Source organism: Chinchilla lanigera, unplaced genomic scaffold, assembly GCF_000276665.1.
Source record: "Chinchilla lanigera isolate Chin_1 unplaced genomic scaffold, ChiLan1.0 scaffold00022, whole genome shotgun sequence".
Lineage (NCBI taxonomy): Eukaryota > Metazoa > Chordata > Mammalia > Rodentia > Chinchillidae > Chinchilla > Chinchilla lanigera.
In genome coordinates, this window is record NW_004955423.1 from 1,742,872 (window position 1) to 1,759,823 (window position 16,952).

The following is a 16,952-nucleotide window of genomic DNA, read 5'->3' on the forward strand; positions in this document are numbered from 1 at the left end:
AAAAAAAAAAAAAAAAAAAAAAAAAAGAATTAAGTAACAAATTAGTAGATTGTGTTACCCTTTTATTACTGTAACAAAATACTTGAGACAGTCAATTTAAAACTTTAAAAGAAAGAATTATTTGGGGAAAAAAAAAAAGAATTATTTGTGGAGGTTTCAGTCCATGGTCAGTTGGCTGACCATTACTTATGGGCCTGTGTAGAGACAGTAATCATGATGGGAATGCATGGTGGAAGAAGCCCATTTACTTCACAGGTAAGGATAGAAGAGCATTGTTTCAAACTCCAAATCCAAAGTCTACTCTAGGACTCAAGGCAAATTTAGCTGTGAATCTTTTCAATAATTTAAAAACAGGCCAGGCATGGTGGCACATGCCTGTAATCCCAGCACACAAGAGGCTGAGGCAGGACGATTGCTGTGAGTTTGAGGCTAAAGGCTACATAGTGAGTATAAGACCAGTCTGAACAGTCTGAATTACAGAGCAAGAGCCTGCCTTAAAAAAGAAAAAAGAAAGAAAAAGAAAAAAAATTTAAAAACAAATTACCACTGGGTATAGTGGTGCATGCCTGTAATCTCAGCACTCAGGAGGCTGAGGCAGGAGGATCGTTGCAAGTTCAAGACCAGGCTGGGCTACAAAGTGAGCTCAAGGCCAGCCTGAACTACACAGTGAGACCTTGTCTCAAAAAGACAAAAAAAAAAATTACTTCCAAGGTACAATGGAACCATATAAAACACTCCCATTCCAGAAAGGAGAAATAGGGGAATTGAAAAAAGGGACTGGACAAAAGCAAGACCAAAACCAACCATGTAAACATTAAACCCTACAACTGCTTATCCAGCATTCATAACACACTGTGGTGGGATGTGGGCTCCAAGACCTTGGGCAGGTCTGCCCCTATGACCTTGCTGGTGGCAGCCCATGTGGCCATGCTCCCTACAACTTCCCTTGACACATTCCGTAGTCCTGGGGCCCAGTCTTCTTGGAGTCTCCATTAAAGCTTTGGCTTCACTCACAATTCCATGTGTTGCCCTGTCAGGTGCTGCTTGCAGGGACTCCAACTTGGCATAAGATATAAGATGCAGTAAACACTATATAATGTTCAGTTGATAAATAGCTAGATACTTAATAGTGATTGATTCTGGGGTATAGGATGAGGGAGATGAAATGTGGAAGAACATTTTACATCCTATTTAACTATTCAACAAATATATTTAGGCTTGCATTATTTTCATAATTAAAAATTCACTTGAAAAAATTTGAAGTATTTCATATTTGCTGTTCAAAAGTAAAATCACAGCTCAACCTCAGTGCTTTGATGCTTATTTGTATTTTACAGAGTAGGAAGACCCTATAAATGTTCACAGATAGATAGATAGAGATAGATATAGGTAGATGGATGTCTATATTCCCTAATATAGAGACTAGGTTTTATATTAATTTTTGCTTCAAAAGATGTGATAGAGCTTATTTTCAGAGGATATCTTATTTTTTTCATGTACAAAAATCTACACCTTTTCATTTATCCATGTATAAAAATCTACATTTGTTCAGATACAGTCATCTCATTTTCTGGAACATGGTCATAACTCTCAAAAGCCCAATTTCTGGCCTGAATTTCTTACAACTCTATTTTCTGTAGAACCACTGGCCCCAATCTCTTATGTCTACCAATAGAGCTGTCTTTAAATGAGTACTTTTTGTCTATATAGCCTGTTCGTAGTGCACTGTTACCGTACATGATGTATTGAATTATGAAGTTTCTTATTAGATACAACTATGTCCATTCATTCTCAAGTGTTATTCACGCATTATGTCTGTACTCCAGCTAGTCATTCAACAATAAGTCTCAAGTTCATCTGTCTACGCAGGTGCTTGCTTCTTATCCAAAGGTACCCACTTGGACATTTACAAATTATAATTTATATTATCTTTTTTAAGTATTAAAGTCAATAATATTTATTTATGTTAATTATATATTATTTTATAATTCGGTACATCATGTATTGCAACAGATATACTAAATGTATGTGTCTGGCCGACAGTCTTCACTGGGGCTTATTTTAGGTGTAGGCCCTGTATTATGAGGATCCAGAAGTCATGGTAGGGCATATTTTCCAGGTAGGTCTTATTTTAGAGCAAATACAGTGGGATTTAACTGGGGATTGAGGCCAGGGCCTTCCCACTGAGGTCCATCTCCAGCCCTTCTTTATTTTGTATTGAGACAAGGTCTCACTAAGTTGCTAAGTTGCCCTAGCTGGGCGTGAATTTGCAGTCCTCTTGCCTCAGCCTTTGAGTTCTCAGATTACAGTCATGTATCACCATGCCCAACTTCTAGTGGTATACCGTTTAGATTTTCTACTCAGTGTAATACATAACTTGTTGTTCTTTTTCACAAAGATGTATTTAGGGATTTGGGATAATCTACCAGGTGTTGTGAAATGTCAAATGGAACAAGCACTCCATTTTGATTTTGGAACTGAATTTGAGCCAAGGAAAGAAATAGTACTATTTGATAAGCCAACCAGGGGAACCACTGTACAGAAGTTCAAAGAAATGGTCTACAGTCTCTTTAAGGTAAGTGTATCTGTCCACACGTTGCTGGTGCAAAGTAGTCTCCTTCAGGAGAACTACCAGGATCCCATCCTAAACTACTAACATTTTCATACTTTGACTCCTTCCTAATGTGCTGACTGCAAATTATTTAAGGAAATATTCATGTGAAGCCTAAATAAACAAAAATGAAAATGATGACAGCACTGAAAAGAATTTGCGTTGCTGTTTTATTTTCACTCAGAAGCTTTCTTTGGCTGGTTTACATGCATTTCAGACTATTTCTCCCAGAGAACCTTAACAGGGAAAACTTCTTCATCTCCATTATTGGAACAATAAAGTAATTCTGTTTAATACAAAATCAAATAAATTTCACTTGACCATTGTTACAACTTTGATGAACCTTAAAATGCAAATTGGAAGTAAATGTATAAATAAGACAAAAAATAATTAGTGTCTTGGTACTATCTAAAGGATCTGAGAGGGCTGAAGGAGTGAGAGTGGCTATTTATTAACAAATGGACACATGTAAAGTGGGCATGGTGGTACACACCTGTAATCCCAGCATTTAGGAGGCTGAGGCAGGAGGGTCACTGAGTTTGAGGCCAGCCTCAGCTACACAGTGAGTTCAAAACCAGTCTGAACTACATAGCGAGACCCTGTCTCAGAAAGAAAAAAAGACAAAAAAAAAAAAAAAAAAAAAAACGGAAAGGTGTATTGCAGTTACATAAATATATCCTAAGTTCCTTTAAAAGCATCACATTTGGAGATGTAACATATAAACTTCTTTATGGGGATTCAGTAGCAGGATTATGACTAGCATGGTAGTACTGCCCAGACAGCAACTATGGTAAACAGGAGATACTCTTCATTCCTTCTGTGTAACAGCCAGATTCTTGTCTTGACAGGCAAAATTAGGGGACCAAGGAAACCTGTCTGAACTGGTTAATCTCATCTTGACGGTAGCTGACGGAGACAAAGATGGCCAGGTGTCCTTGGGAGAAGCCAAGTCAGCATGGGCACTCCTCCAGTTAAATGAGTTTCTTCTCATGGTGATACTTCAAGATAAAGAACACACCCCCAAACTAATGGGCTTCTGCGGTGACCTCTATGTGATGGAAAGTGTCGAGTATACCTCTCTTTATGGAATGAGCCTCCCATGGGTCATTGAACTTTTTATTCCGTCTGGGTTCAGAAGAACTATGGATCAGCTGTTCACACCATCATGGCCTAGAAAGGCGAAAATAGCCATAGGACTTCTAGAATTCGTGGAAGATGTCTTCCACGGCCCCTATGGAAACTTTCTTATGTGTGACACTAGTGCCAGAAACCTAGGATATAATGATAAGTATGACTTGAAAATGGTGGATATGAGGAAAATTGTGCCAGAGACAAACCTGAAAGAACTTATCAAGGATCGTCACTGTGAGTCTGACCTGGATTGCGTTTATGGCACGGATTGTAGAACTAGCTGTGATCAGAACACCATGAAGTGTACTTCAGAAGTAATACAACCAAACTTGGCAAAAGCCTGTCAGTTACTCAAAGACTACCTACTGCGTGGTGCTCCAAGTGAAATTCGTGAAGAATTAGAAAAGCAGCTTTATTCCTGTATTGCTCTCAAAGTCACAGCAAATCAAATGGAAATGGAACACTCTTTAATACTAAATAACCTAAAGACACTATTGTGGAAGAAAATTTCCTACACAAATGACTCTTAATTTGGACATTGTTACCATAGTAGGAAACTTACCATTTCTGAATATCCACTTAGAGCATTCAAAAGAATGGCTTCTGATTCAGATCCTTCCTTCAGGGGCATAAGGAGCCATCATCTTAAATACACACAATTGTGGAAGTAACATTGGGCACACAAGATTTCACTCCTTTGTTTTTTGAGATGGGGTATTGTTCTGTTGCCCAGGTTGGACGAACTCCTGGACTCCAGTGATTTTGCCTGAGCCTCCTCTGCGCTGGGACTGTAGGCACACACCACCACGTGCCAACTCCTGCTTTTAGAAGCTCTGTTACATTTGCCAATTCCATGCACTGTGGGGCTATTTTGAGTGGTGACTTAAAAAAAAAAAAAGCTGTGAAACACCTCATTCCATAAACAACAGTGAATGTTTTATTACCCAAATACCATTGCTGGGCAGTTTGCACTGAAGGTGTTTAAAACTTACACAAATTTACTAATGTCTTAGCATGGTAACATTTGCACATTAACAAGACTGCAAAGCAGGTTCATTAAAATTACTCCTTTATAAAACCATACTGGGTTAACAGTATGGTTTATTACACCATAGATTTACACATTTTAACCTCAGACATCAAATGTCACAGATAGCTGGCAAACATCCCCTGAATGGTTTTTAACTTGAAAAAGTATTCTACTTGACAATACACCATTAGCAATGTTAGTGGCTGAAATCAAATTTTCACTAGCCTAAAGATTGGATGGGGCTGCACGCAGTGGCAGAGGCCTGTAATCCCAGCACTCGGGAGGCTCGGGCAGGAGGATCACCACAGATTTAAGGCCAGCCTAGGCTCCATAGTGAGTTTAAGACCAGCCTGGGCTGCACAGCAAGACCCTGTCTCAAAATAAAGCTGGGTGAGCCCATCTTAGTATCAGCTAAGCCTACCAAGTTTACAGTCCCTTGAGTTGGGAATGTAGCTCAATGGTAGTGCTTGCTTAGCATGCTTGAGGCCCTGGGTTTGAGTCCCAGAACTGCAAAACTGACATCTTGAGGCCACATACCCAAAACCCATTTATCCTGCATTTGAGCTGTGGGGAAAGTGCTTAACTGTTAAGAACAGGACTAAAAGAAATCATCAAAGACCGTCAATTTCCCATTTTCAGTGTTTCCTGTGGACTAAAGGGCTGTTTCTTAAAAGATGCATGTAAATTTATCCACCCAATTATTTTTTCCCACATACGCAAAATTTACTATTTGGTCACTTTCCATGTATTTTCATAGTGAGATCTGGCATGTACCCTTCAACATCTCCATAAAAAAAGACACCTCCTCTTCAGTCTGAAGGCACTAGTATACTTTCTCCTCAGAGGTTTAACCTAGTTAACATGAGTGTACTAAATCTGTGATCTTCATTTGCTCTCAAAATTGAAAGCCATGGGTTACCACCAGTTGTTTCCTTCAAGATTGTACTTTTGAGGTATGTTTTCTTCCCACTAATGATCTGGTTATAATAAATGAACAGAAGAAATACTTCTAGTGATCACTGTTGGTCTGTTGCTTGCCAAACTTAGAATTTGAGGGATAAGAGGGAAAAGAAGCCCAAGAAGTATGAACTTTGCTGGAGTCAACACCCAAGATGTTTCTTTTCTGGAAAAAATTACACCTGTTTCTTCAAGAAAACAAAACCCGTCAACTCCTTTGCTTCAGTTTATTCCCTAGACTCTTATAACAAGAGCTTAATACAAAAGCAGCTGCTTGATGAATAAGTTTATTGGTCTTTATCTGAAAAATCTTCATAGAAATTTGGTTTAACTCTCGGCAGCCCGCTCCTGAGCTCTGAGGAAGCTTGCCTTCTTTTGAGCTACCCGATCTTTCTTCTGGGCAAGGGACATTTTGGGACGGTTCCACCTATAAAACAAAACAGGAATGTATGGTTAAAAACCATAGCTAAAGAGGATACAGAATATTAACTTCAGAATATTTAACTTGAAAATGACAGACTTTATTATCAGATGGAGGTTAATCTAAGTTCTAATATAATTTTATTCTTAAGAGCTAACTTTCTGAACCACTTCTGTGATCCTGTCCTGTACCACAGGGTCAAACATCAAATTAAAAAAACCAGTGATACTACAGTGGCTCAGTGTGCATGTACTTTTTTTTTTAATCTACCAAGAGATGAAAAGGCCAACTAAAAATGCAGTAAGTGATGCGTATGCTGTATGAGGACAGAACGGGCCACCTCAGTAGCTTCTGAGGCTAATACAGTCCTATCACCACAATTACTTTAGCAAACCTGGTTCCCTTAGCTCCTGCCACAACATGCAGAGCTAGTGATCGAGTTTGCACAACCTCCCCGAAAGCCTGACCCATAGAATGAAACGAGGCATGTGCGAACCACACCAAACTTCTCTTGAGACAGCAAGACTCCTACCTCTTCTTTTTAACTTCTCTCTTCGGCTTCTTTTCATAGACTGGATTCTCTCGTATAGCAGCATGAGCTTTTTTATACATCTCCTCCATCTGAAACAAAGAAAAGCAAACAGTACTTGGTTTCATTTCATGTGCCCTACTGTATTAAGGCCAAGTGTTCTACTACTTGCTTTGTCATTCTGAGCATGGTTCTCAAAAGGAACTAATCCAAGTCAATGTTAGTCCCTGCTTAATTTCCTATATGTAAACCAGCTTTTACTGACAAATTCCCAGTGTTTACCTTACTCAATGTGAACTGACATTATTCACAAAACCCAACTTCAGAGAAAAACTTGTATGTATTGCTGAGGAACTGAACCATACTTGAGTCATTCTAAGGCAAATTTATTTTTGTAGAACGTATACTGTGCTCCTCGTTCTAAAAATTCTGGCCTAAATTCTTTCGTTCAGTAAGAACACATGCCAAAATGAAAGTATTTAAGATATTAAGATGCAAAGTATACAGGGTCAGAGTCACAACACTGACATAGCTTTATGCAGACCAAGGACAGGACAACACAACAGAGGCCATGAAGCAAATGCTAAATTCTTTTGTTACCTACATTTCCCACTAATGTAACATCCCTGCAAGTCAAAAGGTCTGAATTTTCTAGAAACTGAAGAGTCAGCAATTTTGATTCCTTATTGGGCACATTTTTCTACAGCTCATTTTTAAAATCCATGGTTACAACTTGTATATATAAAAATTATAGCTCCCTAATGAGTATCAAAATACTGAGCATGGTGCACATGCCTATAATCCCAGCACTCAGGAGGCTGAGGAAGGATCCAAATTTGAACCCAGCCTGGGCTACACAGTGAGGACTTACTTATTTTAAAACAGAAAACATATGCAAAGCAGGGGCAGGGGTGTGGCTCAGTGGTAGAGCAGGACTCTTAAAAAAAAATAATGCCAGGGAGCTAGAATGCCAGTGCATACCTGTACTCCCAGCACTTGGGAGACAGAGGCAAAAGGACTGTGGCAAGCTTGAGGCCAGCCTGAACTACACAGCAAAACTGTCTCAAAAAAAATCAAACCAAATGCTCACTCAGCTCAGTACTTGGATTCCATCCTCAGTGTGTCCACCACGAAGGACCTCAACTACCTAAATCCTTTAACAAAGTTAACTTCTGTGGGGCATGGTGAAAGTCAAGAGGATTCCAAGTTCAAGGCCCGAGCAATTTAGCAAAACCCTGTTGTCAAAATAATAACTAGGGGCTGGGGATTTAGCTCAGCGGCACAGTGCCTGCCTGGCAAGCGCAAGGTTGTGAGTTTGATTCCTGGTACCAGGAAAAAAAAAAAAAAGAATCCCAAAATAAAAACTAAAAAAGGATGGAGGCTGGGCAAGGTAGTACACACCTGTACTCCCAGCACTTAGGAGGCTGAAGCAGGAGTTCGAGGCTGAGTAAAAAAAAAAGAAAAACCTGGGTTCAATCATCAACATACACAGTTAATTTCTCTATTTCCAAGAGGCTAAAGAAGTAGAAAACACAAGCACATAGGTAAATAATGCCACAAATTTGGGTAAAAATCGCTTGTTACCCTACTTCCCAGAAAATAAGCCTAGCCAAAAAATAATCAGCCTTGAAAACTACAGCTCAAAAATGCCAGCCTCTAACCCCATGGGAGAAAAAAAGGCAGCCCCAATCAGCCTATCCTTACCTTTGCTGGCTGGCATCACTATTCTCTTGCTCAGTGGCTCTTCTGTAAGGCAAGAATAGGCTGATTGGGCCTGGATTTTTTGAACCCTAGTTTTTAAAGGCAGATTATTTTCTACCTATGTCCTATTTTTTGGGAAAACAGTAGAGACACATCAGATATCTGCAGAGGATTTCAGCAGGTACACAGGAGGAAAGAGGCTACCACAGATAAAATTAATGAGCAAGCTGAGGCTACAGCTCAGTGGTAAAGCACATGAACAGCATGCACAAGGACCTGGGCTCAATTCCCAGCTCCTCAGTTCTGCCCCCAAAATAAAACAAGTAAGCTAACTGAAAAGTACGTTAGTCAATGAGAATCCTGGCTTAAGTACAGCATGAGTGTAGGAACGCATCAACAAGTGAGTATCGGAAAGCACACAGACTGGATGGAAGTGGATGTCTGGAGCAACTGTGACATGACCAGATCAGGACTATGGCTTAGGAAGTACTACTGTGCAGGCCAGGTAAAATAAGCCTACAAGAACTGCTACTCTTAATAGAAACTACAATGCTACAGGAAAGACAATGTAACAATTACAAACAACTTGTAATACAGTTTTATAATTATCTGATTTGGGGTCTATATGTTCACTGTAACTTCAAAACTGGCAGTATAACCTTCAATTAGTCCAGTGTTTTAAAAGAAGTTGCCCTAGAAATTCACCTTTGGGACTGACAGATTTCCAACATTAGACCTCTTCTGCAACATGGTTCCCTTTTGTGCATCATGCAGAGCTAGTGACAGAATCTGTATGGTTCCCTTTTGTGTATCCACGGGGTATTCACAGTCCAGAACACAGCATGATATTTAGTATTAAGAACTTTCTTCCTCCTCAAAATCAGTGTTTAATGTCTCACCCTTCATATCAAAGTAGATTATACATACGTTATAACCACAGGATGAGATCTATAAATACAGAACAGCCAAAGCATAAAAGGCATCAAAGGGCTTTAAATGCTTAAAGCCTGCCACACTTGAGTATTTAAAACCTGCTGACAAGTACAGCTCATTACTTATACTACATCCCCATGGGTTTATACTGGCTCTCTGCTTAATCTACTCTCATCCAACCTTCTAATCTCTCTTCAAGACAAGAGCAACTACGTGGATCTACTGTACTTACAAACATACTCACTCGCAAATATACTCAACTTTCAACTGCTAGCCTGAAATAAACGTAACCCATCAAACTTGTTTATGTAAATTAACACACAAGCACTTTTAGGTAAATTTACCATGTCTGGAGTTACATTGTTCTTTATGTACTGAGAGAACTGTTTCTTGTAAGCATCTTCATCTTCTTCCATTAGGTAACGCATGTAATCCGCGACATTCTGACCCATGATGTGCTTCCGATGTACTTCTGCATTGAACTCCTTGCTTTCAGAATCATAACCAGGGAATCGTTTGGTACTAAAATAAAATTTTTTATATTTCAGTACACATTAACTGAAACAAGTTCACGGACAGGAATTCACTTCAGCAGCTGCCATCAGTCCCGTCTTGAAACAACTGCTACATCATATGCAGCCAAAGGACCAACTACGGACTGCTCAGTTAGTGGGCTATCGTCATTTGGCAGCTCGTCACCGCGTTTCCGAAGAGAAAACAAGCACAGCACCCCTCCACAGGCTCCAACCCCTGGGTTCAAGTGCGGTCCTCAGACTTCTCCACGCAAGTGCGCACCACTGCACCCGCCACCACAAACACCTTTAGAAACAGGTACGAAGGCTGTTCATAAATTCTGTATTAGCATAGGAAGGGGTTTCAAAATTTATCCCCCAAATCCTACTAATTTCAGGGGAGCCTCAGAGTAGAGGGGAATAAATGGTTTGTATAAGATCGTAATTAAGGAAATCACCTGAGACGTTTTGTACCTCATTAACTTGTTTCTAAATGGAGATGAATTTACAATGCAGACTCATTTCAACTGTTGTAGACAATAAGAAAACATGCAAAAACATTTAACAGGTATGGCCCATGCCTGTAACCCCAACACTCTGGGCATCTAAGGCAAGAGGACCACAAGTTCAAGCCCAGCAAGGGCACCTTAGCAAAACCCTGTCTCAAAATAAAAGACTAGGATATAGTTCAGTACCAAGGCCCAGAGTTCAATCTGGAGATAGGGTTGTTTTTTTGTTTTTTTTTTTGAGATAGGGTTTTGAGATGCCTCTATTTAACAACTGAAACCAAAGAAGCTACCAAGAATTGCCTGAAATTCTACTTCCAGTTGAATATTTAAGAATCTTACAGGGCCGGGGATATAGCTCAGCGGTACAAGCGCCTGCCTGGCAAGCACAAGGTCCTGAGTTTGATTCCCAGTACGAAAAAAAGGAAAAAAAGAATCTCACATAAGCCTTTTAGATCCACATTTTTCCTTAACCCAGTACATCAAAAGAAAAAGAAAATGTACAGGGCAGGAACAGAGTTGTTCATTTCTAACCAAAATTAAGTCATATGAAAAAGACTGTAGCTTTCTCCCCAGCACTTCCACTTATTAGCCCCCGAACCCTGGCCAGACCACTACCTCTGAGCCCCGTCTCCTCATGGGTTACAATTCCTTCCTGCTGTGCCAGGTTCCTTTTGCAAAGTACTAGCATAGAGTAGGGATTCAACGACAGCTATTTTAATAGATTCAGTAATCTCTACAGTTCTACTAGGTAGAATCAAGGAAATACTGGGGTCAAAGCACAAGGTCTTGAATACTATTACCTGTGAGGGATAGACAGGCCTCCATCCACAGCACCCTTTAGGGCTCCAAAAACTTTATTGCCAGTTGTAGTTCTGGCAAGGCCTGCATCCAAATAGCAGGTGAAGGCACCAGGTTTACCGTCAATGCTCTCCACATTGTATTCATCTCCAGTCACCTCCACCTGGCCTTCATAGATCTTATCCATGCCAAACCTATTGAGAAGCTATTGAGGAAGAAGTTGATATAAAATTACACTCTACATTGAAACATTTCACAACTATGTAATAATTCAATCCTTACATTTACTCAAGGGAAATAATCCCCACATTTTTTCAGTCTTATTTAGCTATAATTCAATAATTAAATATAAAATCGTGTGTGGTTTTGTGTAACAATCTAGAACAAAATTGTAAGGGTAGGTCTGAAAGGAACATCTTCGGTCCCATATTCCCCAAATGTTATTTTAATTTGGACTGCTGCTGGTACCCTGTCACCCAGCCAGTTTCACCAAACTTGTACCAAGTTGCTCTCATATTTGATAATGTTGCTCCCTACTCAAACACGTTTATAGCCTGTGATGTGGAACACTATAATGTATATGCTTGACAACTACACTGCAAAACAGTAACTAAGATAACAAAAGAACGGCAAAATCACATTTTCATTCCCAGCCCACATTAACATAGCACATACAGGAAATGCTGCCCATCAGACACAAAGTGATTAAAAGAAAAATGAAACTTCCCATCAATGCCTATGCACCAGAAAGTAGAAGACAGTATTTCTGAAGTTTTAATGTGTGTAAAATGACTCGGGACATCCTATCAAAATACAAGTTCTCAGTATGCCTTGAGTACAACCCCTGCCAAGTCTGCATTTTTAATGCACACTAACAATGCAAAAACCTGTACCTTTGCTTGCTGGCTAAGCAGCCACTACCCACAAGTGGCTTTTCAAATTCAAGTTAAAAATTCACAGAAATCTGAGGCAGGAGGATTGCGAGTTTGAGGCTATTCTATACCACACAATGAGTGAAGGCCAGCCTCAACTATACAGAGACTTTGTCTTTTCTCAAAAGGAAAAAAAAAAATATCAGTGTTTAAAATAGTCACAGGAGAGGAGTGGCTGCCCGACCAAACATTACAGATAGATCACCACTGCAGAACATTCTTTTGGACAAGGCTGGTTCAGACATACCCACCATCAGAACAGAAAATAGGAAGACAAGCAAGTGCGTCACCCAGATTACTAAAAAATGCACTGCCATCTCACTACATTTTGTATTTATAAAATCATCTTCCTTGCTAAGCCACAAAGCAACAGTAAGCACTATCCCACAGCCCAGGCTAAGTCTCTCACCCACATGCAAGCATCCCAAGGGCAATTCCAAACAACCCTAACCCCACTAAGCTATTCAAGTCACCTTATACATATACATACCCTGCGGGCCAGCAGCAGGCCAGTACAATATGCTGCAGCATAATTTGTTAGGCCAACTTTCACACCGTACTTTGGTAGTTCATGTGCGTATGCTGCACAGACTATCATATCCCCTTCGATACGGGCATAAGCAATCTACAATAAAGAAAAATCAGGTTAGTAATCTGTTGCTGTCACTGTTTCATTACTTGTCCTATGTGTCTTCTTTTTCAAAGGAAAATTTTTAAAAACCTTCAACAGACACATCAGTATCACTTAATATTTTTTTTTAAATTTTAAAAATAAAAGGAGGAAAACATTAACAGACAGACAACATTTTACAAAATAGCAAAAGAACAGAACAGATAGTACAGTTACAAACAAAGTGGTAGGGAATTAACAATGCTTGTTGTATTACATATTGATATCTTCAAAGTGGTTTCTCATTCACTTAATATTTTTTAAACCCACTTGCCTCCAACTGTAACTTACGACTTGGTCAACTATGTAACAGTTGGGTATTGGATGGACTTAGGTATCTGTAAACATCTGACCAATGAATGTCACAGTATGCAAAGCTAAAATTTCCAAATACATACATGCTTTAATAAATTATACTCTAGTTCCTTACTTTATATAAGCAAAAGGTTCTGAGCTGAGTTAGCTGATAAATGACACACTTTTGAAAGTCCAAGAGGGGTACCCAATTATTTTAAACACCTCATGTTTAATACCTGAAGGTAGATATGAAGACACTGCCTTCACAGTGAATAAACTTGTGCAGAAAATGGATTTGCCAGCCGGGCGTGGTATCACACGCCTGTAATCCCAGCAACTCAGGAGGCTGAAGCAGGAGGATTGCTGTGAGTTCAAGGCCAGCCTGGGTTACATAGTGAGTTCAAGGCCAGTCTAAACCACATAGACCTTGTCTCAAAAAACATAAACAAACAAAAAAAAAAACCAAAAAAACAAAACCCAACAACCAGATTTGCCTGCCTCCCACAAAAGATCAGCAAATCTCAAATAACAGAATGTTCCCTAGTTCTAGAAACTGATGAACTGGTGCTTTTGAATTCTTTCGAACAGGACTTTTGTACACTTTTTAAAAACCTGTTTCAAACAATAAGCAAACATAAGAACAGTCTTAAGGATCTCATTAAACTTCTTTAATGACTTAAATGGCATGTAAAACAACATAGCAAAGGTCAGGACCCAGCCAAGGACAAACTTGTACTGTAATCGAGATGGGAAAGCCTTCTGCTTGCCCCATTTATTTGCCTACCCTACTCATACATAAAAGCCTCTTTTTCTCAAATTAGAAAATGGAAGTGAGATAAAAAGGGATCAAGATGTCCAAACATAGCTGATCTTTCAGGTGTTTTTTAAAATACCCATTACCTAATCTTCAACTCTAGACCTACTAAAGCAAACACTCAACAGCCCACAAACACTCAACAGCTCACCTAACCTATTTATCATGTGCTTTGCTTCCCAGATACCTTCTCTAGCACCATGAGTGAAGGAGCGTGGGTTTTTATTACCACCCACTGCCAGAGTCCAGAACACCACTTACCTGACAAATGATATCTCTGTTAGTGACACGAACTATCATCCTGTATTTAGGTGTGTTGTACTTATTTTTGTCCTGGATCACCAAGCGTTTCCGGGCATAGTAATCAGTTTTGCCCTCTAGGGGGGAAAAAAAAAAATTTAAGAGGGGATACTCTATTATAAAACAGCATTGTTTTAATGCTTAAAAGATGAAAACCTGTCCATACCTCGTCTTCTTCTAAACTTCACTTGGTATCTCTTAAAGTAGGCCTTATTCTTGACAACTTTAACAAAACCCTTAAAGAAAGAAAGAATTTATTAAAATTTTGACTAATGTTTTAATATGTACTTTTGAGGTACATTAACCATGTTAACAAAGTAACTTTTCAAGAGCAAGTACACACAATTGTCCGTTTTTGTAGCACTTATTTCTTACTGGGATCAATAAACACTTCTACTTTCCAGCTGTCACCAAGTTTTTCGGTTTTTTGTCTTTCTGAGACAGGGTCTCGCTATGGCTGGCCTTGAGCTCACTTTGTAGCCCAGGCTGGCCTCGAACTACTGGCAACGATCTTCCCACCTCAGGCGTGCGCCACCACGCCCGGCTTGTCACCAAGTTTTATAAAGCCCAGTAAAAACGATTCATTACAACTCCTGGTAAGCAACATACAAAATGCAGGCTCCAACTTATTAGATTCAACAGATACAGAACTGTCACATTACTTTTGCTTTTCAAACAATTTCCCATCCATTCTAAACACTGTATGTCCCACTTTAGAGACCCTCGGACTACAGCTTTCTCACTTCCTCCGTGCCTAAACCGCCTGCCTTCACACTCAACCGGGCAAGAACACAACCAACAATGACCCCCATAAAAGTACGGCCTACTCCCAGCTAAAGCAATACTTCACCCCGCCTTTGGGGTCCTGTCCCAACGATCACTGATAACTTGGACCAGCGATTAACCAGAAAAAGGAGCAGACGCGTACCCCAAATGAAATGACCGCCTTTCCGGGGTCCTGCCGTGGGCCATCTGCAGAATGGGCCACGGACTCCTAGCGCCACTGACAGCCTTGGCTTCAGCACAAACCAGCTCCCTCGCCTACGAACAGAAACCTTCGGCAAGACTGGCCGAGTACAGCGCTCTCCTGAAGACGCACCAAGCGGCCGGGGCCGCGTCGGGCCCGCAGACCTGCGCACTCCGCCTCCACCCTGGCATCCCCCACCTGGGGCCGAAGACAAGCAACTTCCCCGCCCGGCTGCCTGCCGGGGCTCCTTCGAGCAGCCAGCAACATCTCTGCGGGCCGCCTACTCAACCCCCTCTCCCGATCCCGTTTCCAGCCTGGGTACCCTTCCTCGCCCACCCCTCCCCCCCAAGCTTGCGCACTGGGCGGCAGCCATTAAGGCCACGCCGGGAGCCGCAGCCTGAGCACAGCACAGCCGAGAATCTAACGCCATCCAACGCCTGCACCGCCCAGGACGGGATCTGCACTGACGTCCCGGAAGGGACAGTGAACACTTGTGCATCCGCACCCCTGAGGCCGAGATGCCCACTTACCATCCTGTGTAAGAGAGACCCGCTTCCGCGGCTCTACACAGACCTGCAGGCCCGGCAGCACTACAGGGGGAAAAAGGCCGGGACTCGTGCGCAGGCGCAGTATGTAGCGCTGCCGATTACGCCTGCGACGTAGCAAAGAGAGGCAGCGTCGGCCCGAAGGTTTGCAGCGTGCTGCCTCCTATTGGTTGGAGGATGAGTGTTGAACTTTGCCTTCCCCAAACCTTGTGTCAACAGCGCTACTGACTCAGTATCTTACAGGAATGGACCAGGAGCAGGAACAGAGAGGATCATGGGAGGCTTTCGCTTGTTTTTGTTAGAACGTTTTATCAAAAACATGAATTACTTTTCTAAGCAGGAAAAATAATTAAGTGTAATGAGGTTTTTTTGGAGTCCTCTTGCTTTCTCCAAGATTCTGCCTCCTGGACTACTCAGGCTGGTCCAGGAACATGTAAGGCACCCTTAGGAAGCCTTGCCTGCTAGCCTCGGTCCTGGGGTGGGGACCCTTCTCCTGTCTCTGCACAGCACCTTCGCACTTGCTTCAGTCCACCACAGACTGCAAACTTTCTGAGGATCAGCCTGCTGCCTGGAGCACTTTTGAATCCCGGGCACTCTGCACAGTACTCAGTACAGTGCCAAGGACTGGGGATGTAGCTCAGTGGCAGAGCATTTGCCTACCGTATAGGAGACCCTGGGTTTAGTCCCCAGAAACACACACGCACATTTTTTTAAAAATGAGAAAGAAGAACCAAAATGGAAGTATGCTGCTCTTTTGTTCAAAGGCCTTTTTGAATTAGACTATGTACACTGAGCTATCAGAGTCAGAAAACAATCGCAATGTAGAAAAAATTCTCAAAAATTTTAATTTTAGCCGGGCATAGTGGCTCATACCTGTAATTCTAGCACTCAGGAGGCTGAGGCAGAAGGATTGCTGCGAGTTCGAGGCCAGCCTGGACTACACAGTAAGTTTAAGGCCAGCCTGCACTACAAAGCAAATGCAGCCAAGATTGTTGGTAAGTAATCCTGGCACATGGGAGACCGATGGAAGAGTATGGAGTCTGAGGCCAGCATGGGTAACTTATTGAGACTGTCTCAGAATAAAAAGAGCTGGGGGTGTAACTCAGTGTGAAGGCCCTGGGTTCACTCCCCCGTACCACCTCTTCCCACACACATGCATATGCACACCTCACCCTCACATCAGAAACGATTTGATAAATTAATTTGGTTTTCCCTTCAAGTACCAGAAATTCCATTACTCAAGTCCTCCTGCACTCCACAGCATTGTCCATTTCAAATGTCAGCAGCATCACAAA

General features: G+C 41.3%; 2 protein-coding genes across 3 annotated transcripts in view; one reads left to right on the top strand and one right to left on the bottom strand.

Annotated features, from left to right (window-relative positions):
• The window catches only part of Fam69a (family with sequence similarity 69, member A), a 97,090-nt gene extending 91,310 nt beyond the window's left edge, over positions 1-5,780 (top strand). The window contains exons 4-5 of the mRNA XM_005385041.2: positions 2,399-2,575; positions 3,460-5,780. Coding sequence (XP_005385098.1) covers positions 2,399-2,575; positions 3,460-4,272 — 990 coding nt within the window. The 3' untranslated portion in view covers positions 4,273-5,780. The remainder of the gene's footprint in view (positions 1-2,398; positions 2,576-3,459) is intronic.
• Positions 5,781-5,937: 157 nt separating this feature from the next.
• Positions 5,938-15,751, bottom strand: Rpl5 (ribosomal protein L5). Of its 2 annotated transcripts, none has more exons than XM_005385040.1 (8): positions 15,643-15,751; positions 14,312-14,381; positions 14,107-14,222; positions 12,555-12,689; positions 11,135-11,337; positions 9,658-9,835; positions 6,683-6,768; positions 5,938-6,156 (listed from the first exon to the last, which is right to left on the bottom strand). In XM_005385040.1, the coding sequence occupies exons 1-8, from the start codon at positions 15,643-15,645 to the stop codon at positions 6,057-6,059; spliced, it is 891 nt and encodes a 296-aa protein (XP_005385097.1). In that variant the 5' UTR covers positions 15,646-15,751; the 3' UTR covers positions 5,938-6,056. The 2 variants fall into 2 exon arrangements, with proteins under 2 accessions (XP_005385097.1, XP_005385096.1); XM_005385039.1 differs by having other exon boundaries at positions 6,683-6,771.
• Positions 15,752-16,952: the final 1,201 nt, after the last annotated feature.

Bases quoted from the DNA above. Each gene is read 5' to 3' on its own strand.
- Rpl5 (XM_005385039.1), bottom strand. The intron at 14,223-14,311 runs GTATGGACAGGT...TTTCCCCCCTAG, and splicing joins GAAGTTTAGAAGAAGACGAG to AGGGCAAAACTGATTACTAT. The intron at 6,772-9,657 runs GTAAATTTACCT...TCTTTGTTTCAG, and splicing joins ACAATGTAACTCCAGACATG to ATGGAGGAGATGTATAAAAA.